The sequence below is a fragment of the Triticum aestivum genome, chromosome 7D, assembly GCF_018294505.1.
Source record: "Triticum aestivum cultivar Chinese Spring chromosome 7D, IWGSC CS RefSeq v2.1, whole genome shotgun sequence".
Lineage (NCBI taxonomy): Eukaryota > Viridiplantae > Streptophyta > Magnoliopsida > Poales > Poaceae > Triticum > Triticum aestivum.
Genome location: NC_057814.1, coordinates 188,200,876 through 188,212,218, shown reverse-complemented (window position 1 = coordinate 188,212,218; position 11,343 = coordinate 188,200,876). Strand labels below are relative to the sequence as shown.

The 11,343-nt window shown below is 49.0% G+C and overlaps 1 protein-coding gene and 1 long non-coding RNA gene across 2 annotated transcripts; one reads left to right on the top strand and one right to left on the bottom strand.

Moving 5' to 3' along the window:
• Nucleotides 1–255: 255 nt before the first annotated feature.
• Nucleotides 256–4,237, bottom strand: LOC123165405 (sodium/hydrogen exchanger 4). Its single transcript, XM_044583041.1, has 14 exons — nucleotides 3,915–4,237; nucleotides 3,705–3,823; nucleotides 3,479–3,576; nucleotides 2,667–2,726; nucleotides 2,535–2,581; nucleotides 2,255–2,449; nucleotides 2,088–2,134; nucleotides 1,936–2,002; nucleotides 1,757–1,857; nucleotides 1,507–1,608; nucleotides 1,220–1,361; nucleotides 1,078–1,140; nucleotides 913–996; nucleotides 256–812 (listed from the first exon to the last, which is right to left on the bottom strand). The coding sequence occupies exons 1-14, from the start codon at nucleotides 4,086–4,088 to the stop codon at nucleotides 528–530; spliced, it is 1,584 nt and encodes a 527-aa protein (XP_044438976.1). The 5' UTR covers nucleotides 4,089–4,237; the 3' UTR covers nucleotides 256–527.
• Nucleotides 4,238–6,430: 2,193 nt separating this feature from the next.
• LOC123167132 (uncharacterized) lies at nucleotides 6,431–10,576 on the top strand. The gene is made up of 2 exons (XR_006483816.1): nucleotides 6,431–6,815; nucleotides 10,186–10,576. It is a non-coding gene; the product is annotated as an uncharacterized lncRNA (long non-coding RNA).
• Nucleotides 10,577–11,343: the final 767 nt, after the last annotated feature.

Genomic DNA, 11,343 nt, shown 5'->3' with positions numbered 1-11,343 from the left:
AGCTCACTGATGAAGAAGATGAGGCCGTAGAGGTGAGGCCTCCAACACTGGTGCAGAGGAGGCGGAGGCAGGGCTCCAGAGCAGATGCAGAGGCAGAGGGCACAGCCGGAGGCGCCCACGCCTCCGCCGCCAGCACGCAGGCGTTCCCGCGAGTCCCTGGAGTACAAGAGCCGTTTGTCCGACAAGGTCCTGGGGCACTGCACTCCAGATGAGTTTCGGCGTGTCTGCTTCCGTTTATACTTCCAGACTTTGTAATACTGCAAATACACTAAATAAAGAGCAAACTGAATTTGCTCGACACTGTTCATGTTACAAACTTTACACTGGTAGTAGTAAGGTAGTAACTAACAAAGATACAAAATTCAGAGATATTGCTACACTGAATTACCGTCGCTGAACTCGATTATACATTATACTCCAGTCCAGCACCAATTATTCCACCTCTTCTCTTGCACAGAATTACGTCGCCGACCTCGATTATAAGCACTCTGGTCTCCACGCGCCAATTATTCCACTCAGTAAGCCAGTCAGTAAGATCGTGGTCCACCGAAGATTGGTCTCATGAACCTGTCGTCGAACTTCCTCCAGTAGATGTGCACCGTGTGGATGGGTCTCTCCAACATCATTGATATGCTTCTCTTGGCTTGGACGAAGCCGCTTCCACTCCCCGACGCGTCTTCGTCGCCGAGGAACGGCAGGATGAACTCGTCCTTCGGCGAGTTGCTTCCCGTGCTGCGGCCTCCCGCCGGCTCCCGGTGCCGATGCTGCGGGAGCATGGCGCTTATCATCGGCCTCGTCAAGAAGCCAAACACCTGAAATGATGAGAATGTCTCAGATTCTATGTGCCGTGTATACCTTTCGCCGATAGAACATTATGTAACGAAAAATGCGGGATCCGGTTAATGGTACTACCAGGGTTGTGAAAAATACTACGACAATTGTACTGGTGATGATGGTTGCATGGACTGGATCCTGTGTTACACCTGAAAATGTGAACTGAAAAAGCATGCAAATGTTCAGCAAACCACTTGTCTTCTCGTATTATCTCAAAGGCAGCCGGATGATGAGAGGACGTACCTGATTGTATGCTAGCGCGATTGAAACAGCGCCTCTCATGAGCCCGGCCCACCAAATCACGACCTTCACATGATTAAAGAAATTTTAAGTACATCATTCAGAGGATTTTCTACCAGGGAATAATCATTGGTTTAGAAGCAACCTGGTGCTTGAATGTGATTGGTGCTTTTTCAGAATTCCCACTCATAAAATTTGAAAGGATCGAAAGAGGGAAAACAAACGCGGCCCGTCCCAGCAAAATGAGTGAAATGATGACACCAAAAATACCAATTGAGGTCTTGAAGCTGGCAAAGTAACAAAGTATGGCTCTGAGAAATGCTTTAAGATATCTTTTTTTTTCTTGAATTGAATGCTTTAAGGTAACTTGAGAGAAGTGACAAGTACTTTGGCACTGCAAAAAAACAGAGACATGCATGCTTTGTTGCTCACCTTGCCTGTGTTGTCTTCCATTTATCCATGTCAAGGGCATCCATTCCAACATAAAGAAAGATAAAGGTCTCAGCGATGAATGATAGTGTCGCAAATATGTGCCTGTAGTCACATCATTTACATTACTATTACTTCCAACACATGTTTTCCATCAAAATAGGTTAACCAAAATAACACACATAAGTATCAGCAGTTGCTTTGAAGGCCATGCAGATAATTTAGTAATACAGAAACAGCAGAGTAATAGCACCTTGTCGTGATTCGGGAGCTCTCTGTTACATTATGCCATGCATAGTGGGACATGACGATGCCGCAAAAGAAAACAGTCAAAATCCCACTCAGACTTAACAACTGCCAAAATGAATGTTTGCTCAGGTGCATTGTGGACAAGCATATGAACTGTTAGAAGCTAAGCTCTAATAGAATTACCTCTGCTAACATATACGATAAATAAGCCATGAGAGCCATTAAAGCGACCTCTCGGTCAGTCGAGTGCCTGCAAAATCAGGGGAGGAATTTAGAATATAAAAGCGCAGAAGATGGACGGAACCCAACTAATGTGCTAGTATTCTACTACTTGCCTGCCAAAATACAGTGCTTTGAGAACATAAGCAGTGAACAGTCCGATCTGATATCATTCGGGAAACAGAAATATGAAAACTAAATTGGTGCCACGGTTCTGAAACATTATGTAACACCATGATTATAAATATCACAGAATTAGATTGTTAAAAAATAGTGTCCTTACTGTGGCGCCAAGGATAGTACTAGTTGCAAAAAGATAGAGGAAATCTCCGATAACTTTTAGCACCGCCCCGCTTTTGATCTTAGTGATATCCATATTCTTTATAGCATTGAATAGGACCACAGACGTTGCATCATTGACAACTCCTTCTCCGAAGACCAAGCTGTACAACCTCGGTGTCTCATCTTGGCTTATGACCTGAGTTTGAGCTCAAGAGATTGAACGTACGTTTAGAAAAATATATAGTGGAGAAAACACTCATGAACTTGAACATCCAACGGACCTGCAGCGTGCACACAGTATCTGTCGAAGAGAATATGACTCCCAGTGCTGCAATTAAGAAATCAGACCCAAGCTGATTATTTGAAGCGAAAGGGAGTGGCAATTTTTTTTTCACAAATGCAGAAGTAAGTACCTAGATAATCCACCGCGTCAAGTTTGCCAAAACCAACTTTTGGAAGGAGCCAGTAGAAACCTGATATCAAGAAAAGTGATATTTAGCAACAGATTGTTAGTGTGATGCACAAAATATCTCCCTTGAAAAATGGTTACGAGTGCATAAAAGAGTATGAGTGAAGGCAATTTGAAAAACATGGATTCACCCAACATTTGCGACAATAAATAAGATACCCGGGATATAAACATTTCACTTGGATTGTGTTAACGTCCAACTCGGCCTAGCCCACACCCTACCCACGTTCTGGACGTTTATGCGCACATGAGCCAGCGTTCAGCGGAGAGCCCACTCCATCCCAAAAGCCCGGACTGAAGGGGGGAAAGGAATCTCTGCCCTATAAGCTGGTTGTGGCCTCCTCCCGTAAGCAAGGTGGGACCAAACCTGAGCCAGCCTCACCGGCCTACAATATCCCTAACAGATTGTCGATCGACGCCAAACCTAGTTCATAATATCCACACAGGCGTCACTAGTAGGGAATTGCCCTTCTTGTGAGCAGAAATTTCCGTACGATGGTCATGTAAACGTACTGTTTGGCCGTATGCATCGTTCTGATGCAGAGGCTGGGGCGAATCCCCCTTTTCGAAAAAATAAATGTAAACGTACTGTATTTTTGCCATTCTAGTATGTTCTTCACTAATGTAAAATTGGTTTACTTTCACTCAGTTTAGCAGCCAAGTCTTGCAAAATTATAAGTATTTCTCTTACAATGTGTGATGCATGCCCAAGTAAGACATGCAAGAAAAGTCGAAGAATCAGCAAAGAGGTAGTACCTGCGGAAACTATTGCGACCGAGATGAAAACCCCGAATACCCCAAAGGACATGATGGTGAGGAAGTTATGGAAGAACTGCTTCTTCTTGACCTGGAACCTGTGAAGAGGAGCCATGGACAGTTGGACGCAAGACTCGGTAAAGTACAGAAGAGCTGGTAAATTATTTACTACCTCCAATACAGAGCAGACTTAACAAAGCTGGTGAAGATATATATATATACGTACCCGGCGTTGAAGATTATCGGAGGAAGAACGTAGATGAAGAAGAGCTGCTCGTCGAACCTCAGGATGTGCGAGTTCCTGCCTTTGCTCAGCAGAAAGATGAGAGCCCCAACAATGCACCCCTGCCATGGAAGACAGTTAATCAGTACGTCTCGTCAGTCGTCCCTGAAATGTGCGTGTGGGCTGGAGATGAGATGAGACGCCGGATCGTACGATGATGAGCGCGGTGATGGACTCGTTGACCCATTTGTTCTCCTCGAGGAGGTGGCCGGCGACGAGGCAGAGGCAGAGCACCGCCGTGAACACGCAGATGGACACCACGGTGCCGCTGCTCCCCCCCGTCGACGCCGCCACCACCAGCTCGTCCCACAGCGAGGAAGCCGCCATGTGCCGGGCGCATATGCAGAGCTCGCTTCTGGTTGGCCTCAGATCACCGCCGCCGCCTGGCCTGCCCTCTTCTTCGCTGCCTCTGTACGTACGCGCGACGAGCAGAGAGCTCTAACTCTGTCTACCTTCCCTGTTTCTCGTAGTACTACGTTTGGGTGCGGCTGTGAGTGTGACGCGTGATTTTGGCGCGAGGCGGCGCAGTTCGAGGAGTGGGCGGCACGCGTGGCGGGGAGTGCCTGCGTGGCGGGTGAGCTGGTACGGTCATATGGTGCCACGCCTGGATTCTGGATGGCGTTGAAGGGCCCTGACACGCCTGCACTCTTGTTGCAATTGGAGAACCTTTTTTTTTCTGCAGGAAGGGATTAAAGAACTTTTCTTGTGGGGTGGGATTAAAGAACATTGACACGACTGGTGCGTTCTGCTTGGGGCCCACAAAGCTCTGACGTAGCAAAAGGTTCAAGGTACTCCCTCCGTTAAACGCCTTATAAAAGTGAACGGAGGGAGTAAAATTGAGCTAAACGCCTTATAAAAATGAACGGAGGGAGTAGTAGATTTTTTGAAGGTAAATGTTCGGGCCGGAGCTTTGTGGGCCGGTCGCTTCCTTTGTTCACGCGTGAGACACGCCGGCACGCTTGCGTTCGGTGGACCCAAACGTTTTTCTTCTCTTTTTCACTTTTTTTCTTCCTTTTTTCTCTGCTTCTTCTTCCTTTCGCCTCGTCTGATCCCATCCCGTCTCCTGCAGTACGAGCTCGCCGGCATCGGCGGCACGACCCCGTGCTGCTTTCATGAGCATCTCGTACCCCATCGTTGCAAGCATCTTCTTTCCCCAACGAAACCCAAAACATGCTCCTTCACCGATGCTACAACCAGCGACCTAAAAGCTACAACCAACGACGACAAAAGCTTCAACAAGAAGACACCGGGGTGCCGTCGCAGAGTAGTGGCCGCGTCCTGCGATGGAACAAGCCACAACCTGGAGCTGCGACAGGGATAACGGGATGTTGCAACCAGCGACCAAGTTTGTTGGAACCGGCGGGGAGGTTTGCTGGAACCAGCATCCAAAAATGCTACCACCGGAGTTCGTTCTGCTGGAACAACAACATTTTTGCTACAACCGTAGCATGTTTTTGCTGCCACCGGTGGCTTTTTTTGCTACATGCATGCACGTGAGTGTTGGTCGACGGCGGTAATGCCTTTTTTTTTCTGCAACTGTCGTTGTTTTTGGCTACGACCGGCGACGTTTTTTGCTACATGGCGTTGACTGGTGGCCGTCGATCGTGCAACCCCGTGTAGCGAGCGTCTACGGAAAAAAAAATCTTCAACGGGCATGGATAAGAGCTTCAACCGGTGCGGGGAAAAGCTTCAACGGTGAGGTGGATAAAAGCTTCAACGGGCGTGAGAAAAAGCTTCAAACCGAGGTGCGAGCGGTGACGCTGAGAGCTGCAGCCGGCGGTACGGTGGTGCTTTGATGGACGTGCTACGACGGTGGCGGCGGCTAGGTGCTGTAACAACAGAAAACGTCGGGCGGCACGGTTTTGCTACGAGGGGCAACGACGTACTGTTGGAACCGGCGAGGACAGGTGCTACGAGGGCGAGCATCGGCGACGAGGGCGGCGACCGGTGTTGAGGCAAGTGGCGAGGACGTCCGGCGAGGACGTCCGGCGAGTTGGCTGCCTTAAGGACTACTGGCTACACGCGATGGGGCATTCGCATATCTAGGCGTTCATTGGCAAACGCTAAACATGTGATACCCGGATAATTAAGCTATAGTAATCCTCTGCTAATGATGCCACGTCACCCCGATTTCTGTTGTTAAACTTGGGTCGGTTCTAAACCCAGTTCAAATTTCAAATTTAAAATAAAGTCAAACAAATAAAGTTTTCAAATGTCAAAACAAAAATGTTCGTTGGGTTGCAAATATTCACTAGCTAGTTATCATGTGGCAACCAACATCTTTTGGCTCTCCCATTAATCCCTAGGACAATATATAGTGGTCCCATAGCATATTAATTGGCCTTTTCAATTTCTAAAAATGCTTGAACAATTCCTTTGGCTCTGAAACTTTTTATGCAACCCTACGATGTTGTACCTGATTTATGTGTTATGTTTAACTTTCAACTAAATTCTTTTGGCCACTCAAATAAATACAATTCAGTAGCTAATTAGATACAGAAAAAGAAAAGGAGAAAGCAAAATAGAAACAAAGAGAAAGGCCCCTCCCCTCCCCATGGGCCACTTGGCCCAGATGGCCTGCTGGACCAACAGCCCACCTCCCCCACTCATCCTGTTCCTCCCACTACAGGAGACAACAGGGGATCGTGGCGCCCATCCGCGCCGGCCATGCCGTGTGTGGAGGCCATCCACCGCCTCCCCGATGGCTACAAGGGCAACCCCAAGCTCCACCTCTCTTCCCCGGTCGAACCCTAGTCGCCACTCCTCATCCCCATCTTGCCTCTCTCACCCAAGATTCAGCCGCGCGTGACGCGGTCGTCGCCGAGTTGCCGTCGTGCACATGGCCACCGACCCTCTCCCCGCCACGCCGACGAGCCCTGGAGGACTGCCGTCGTCTACCTCACCCTCTGCGCCACCGGATTGGAGCCGGGAGCCCCCATCTCCGTCGCCCACATCGTCTTTGTCTCGGGTCGTCACTGTCAGCCGTCTTCGATCCGCTCCACCCCGAGCCTCTCCGGCATCCCCGAGCTCGCTTTTGCACGACTACAGGGCCCCGTGAGCTTCTTCTCCGCTCCCCCTCGCCCCGTTCTTGATTTGCCGCCGTAGTTGTTGTTTCCGCGCACGCCATGGCCCGAGCTTCGTGGTCATAACCACGCTCGTGGGCGCCCAGCCACACAAGCCCATGCCCCTGCCCGTCCATGTCCTTGTGCGTGCGCTCCCGCGTGCTTGGTTGCTCCCTCTATGCTGCTGCTGCGATTCTGCAAGTTCCTGCCGCCGCTTTGCTCTGCCGCTAGCAGCCGCGCGGCTCTGCTTGCTGCTTGCCGCTTGCCGCCGCGCCCCCCCACTCATGGCGGAGCCTGCCTCCGGCCACCGCCCCTGGTCCGTCCCCTGCAGCCCGCACACGGGGGCGACCCCGCCGGGTCCGGCCCGCGCCCCGCCGTTGGCCGCCGCACACCGCCGCTCCCCTACACCTCGCCCCACCGCGCTCGCTGCTACCTCGGCTCCGCTGCCTCCGCACCGCCGCTCCTACCGGCCGCGCCCTGGCCGACCCCTACCTGCGTGCGCGCGTGCACATCGGCACTTGCTGGCCTCGCCCAAATCGCGACGGCCGCGCCCAAGGCCTCCGTTGTGGCCATGCGTGGATGCACGCCTGCCCCTAATGGCTAGCTAATTAGTGGGGGCTAATCCCCCACTTAACACTAACCCCCTCTTTCTAAACCGCAATGACAAATGGGCCCCACAATTAACTAAGCTAAATTAACTTTTCTTTTAACACTTGTGTCAATGACAACTGGGCCCTGCATGTCGGTTTGACCAAGTCAACAGTCAACTCAGTTGACTGCTGACTGGACCTTTGACTGGTCAACAGTTCACCTCTAGACCCCACTTGTCATCCACTAGGGCTAGATCTTAGTGGGTACAAAGGGTTTTTCTGTTATTTTAATATTAAAGTTTTTAGATAAAAGTAAATCCAGAAATTGTTTAAAATCTTTGAAAAATCATATAAAATAATCCGTAACTCGGATGAAAAAGTTTTATACATGAAAGTTGCTCAGAACGACGAGACGAATCCGGATATGTAGTCTGTTTGTCTGCCACACATCCCTAACTTAGCAAACATGCAACTTTTCCCCTCCGTTTCATCTATTCGAAAATGCCAAACTTCGGGAAAACATTCCCGGATGTTTCTCCCTTCGCCGGTATCGTGTAGCACCGCGTTAGAACATGTCTAGCTCTGTCTGTTGTCCTGTTATGCACTTGCTTGCTATGTGTTTACTGTTTCTCCCCCCTCTTCTCTTCGGTAGACCCTGAGACCGCTGCTGATGCCCCTGTGATCGACTACGTCGACAACGAACCTTCTTCCCTTTTAGCGGAGCTTCCAGGCAAGCCCTCCCTTTGATCATCTCGATATCGCCCATTCCATTCTCTCATGCTTGCATTAGATTTTGCTACTGTAATTGATTGCTCCTATTCTGATGCATAGCCTGCTTTTGTAACCTGCTCATTGTACCTTACCTGCTTATCCTAAACTGCTTAGTATAGGTTGGTTAGTGATCCATCAGTGACCCCCACCTTGTCCTTGTTGCCCCTGCTTCATCATCGACGACTCGATCAATGTGATCGACGACCAGAGCCCGACACCTCACATCACATCATGCCCCTTTTTGTTGCTCGACTCTGCAGAGCTACTATCGAGTGCCGAGGGTGATCCCTCATAACGCACTCCTGATGATAATTCTGTAGTGTAGCTATTTGATCGTGGTCAACGGGGGTGGTTCCTCTTTCACCATTCCCGATACGGCTCTGTCGTGCAACACCGCAAGTGTGAACCTCGAGGGTGGATCCTCTTACGTTCACCTTGATGATTGCATCGAGTGGAATCCTCCGTGGGTGATTCCTCGGGTTTTCCCCTTCATGTTTGGACACACGGTTACCTTGACTTTACTTGAGACCATTGTTGAAGTCGGGTCGGCCCTCAGGGGTACCAGCGAGTTGATGTGAAAGTCGGGCGGGCCCATGGAGCACCCGCGAGTTTTCTACGTGGCACGGCCGGGCAGTCTGGGCCCTTGCCATAAGTCCATGAAACGGGGCGACGGGGTCACATTATCGCGGGTCTCTGCTCATCTCCGCGAGCCCCCAATGCACTAACAGGTTTGGGTATTTGTTCTGAGTTGGCCTCTGGCCTTTACGCACTAACCACCACGTGAGAACAGATATGGGCCTCGACGTCGTGGTATCAGCCGAAGCTTTGTCAGACGTCCAGTTCAGCATTGCGGCACGGCTGGGCCGGCACCATCCTATAGTGGTGGAGCCTGGTCCGCCCTGCTCGCAACGACCCGGAGTGCAACGGGCGATGGGCCCAGACCCCGGCGTGCTTAGGATGTAGACCGACGGGGACCTCTCTGCTGAGCCTAGGTAGGGTTGCGACTTGTTGATCTTCCGAGGCCGAGCATTGAACCCAGAAAGGTGTGTCTGACCAGAGTGATCGAGCGTGTTGGGTAACGTGGTGCACCCCTGCAGGGAAGATATATATTCGAATACTGTGTCCACAGTAATGGACGTTCAGACTTGTATCCGGATCTTATATAACTAGAAATGGATACTTGAGACATGTGATGGATATGTGGCCCTAGGATTGCTTTCTCGTAGGGAGTCGAGGAAGGATCTCTGGGCGTTGATACTACAACATGCTTGTTAAATATAAGATGCTATTCTTTACTCTTCTACATGCTGCAAGATGCTTGGAGCTGCTTGAAGATGCTAGTCTTCGATAGGCTAGGCCTTCCCCTCTATTCTGGCATTCTGCAGTTCAGTCCACAGATACATCCCTTCCATTTGATACCAATGCATTCTTAGTTAGATCTGATGCTTGCGAGTACTTTGGATGAGTACTCACGGTTGCTTTGCTACCCCCTTTTCCCCCTTCTTCCTTCTTTCCAGTTGTTGCAACCAGATGGTGGATCCTTGGAGCCAGATGCCACCGCCGACGGATGCTGCTACGTGGAGACCGCCGATGACTAGGAGTAGTTAGGAGGTCCCAGGCAGGAGGCATTGCCTCTTCGATCGTTGATTTTTGTGCTAGCCTTCTTAAGGAATCCTTGTCTAACTTATGTCTGTACTCAGATATTATTGCTTCCGCTGACTCTTGTGTATCGAGCTTGTATTCGAGCCCTCGAGGCCCCTGGCTTGTAATATAAAGCTTGTATTATTTTGATTTGTGTCTAGAGTTGTGTTGTGATATCTTTCCGTGAGTCCCTGATCTTTATCGTACACGTTTGCGTGTATGATTAGTGTACGGTTGAATAGGGGGCGTCACAAAACATCTACCGTGAGATTTTTTAAACATTTGCTTTTTGTTTTTTTACTTTCCATGTATTCTTTTTTTTCGCGAGTACATAAAGCTTGTGTGTTTTTTCATTAATAGGAGAGTGAAAAATTACAAGAGTTGGCCCCTACGTCTACGCTTAAGAACACAGTGGTAGATCGGTGGTGCCTACTCCGCGACAGACTTCCCATTAATCCAAGGACCAGCCCAGAAGCAACAAGAGTTGTCGGCCCACAATGTCTAAGAAGTCTAATCCCTAAACATTGGGAGAGCCTCCGCATCAATGAGAAGGTGCAAGTTACTCCATTAACGGGAGGGGGCGGTGCGTTGAAGCAAGTCCATCCCGGTTTAAGTTCTAAACTTAGTACAAATGCTCGTATTTTCAGATTTATTTTGGACTTTCCAAGGATATTCATTTAATGAGGTTGATATCTTGTGAGCTATTAGGTGACTATTGTGACTTTGTCAATAATAAGATTTGCCTTCTCGATTTCTTGAAGTTAAGTGGAGCCAACATACCGTCGACTACGATATGTGATGAGGACATGACTACCTTGAATACGATCATAAATATTGCATATGCGTATATATTTGAGGTGATTTATAATATGCTATCCAGAACGAAAGTACTTCACCTCCTTTTGTTTCATGCCTAATTGCAGAACTACCGGACACTTGTACAATTCACATATGAAGATATGATAAAAGGAGATTCTTATGTGCCGTTAAAGAAGTTCTCTCACGCCACTTTTGGCCCAAGAAAAGTTAGAGACCAAGTTTCTCACGTTCTGGACTCAGATACGGACTAGACAGACACACCTGACTTCAAATGCTTACAACTTTTGCATACGGACTACAAATTGGGTGATTCTTTTTTTGTTGGAAAGTTTATCTCGTGTATTTTCCAATACAACTGGATTCACCTTCAAATTCATCTGGAGGACGAAGATATCGCCGAAATAGTCCAACGCTACAGCAGAATCCGAGTCAAAAGGTGTTGCATCACCTCCACTTGGGCCCATTGGCCTTGTACGTGCTAGGGGTCTAGGCTGCCTTGAGACGTCCTCCCACCTCCTTGGCCGCCACCCCTTTGTCCTATATAAGTGGATCAATCTAGTAGCATTTTCTTTGGGGTTTTTAATTAGTTAAAAGTTAGCCATTGCTGCAACTTCGTGTATTTTGTTTGTGTCCAAAGACCAGGCCAGGACTACTTTTGAAACCCCACTTTTATCAACACTTCAACTATATTTAGAATAT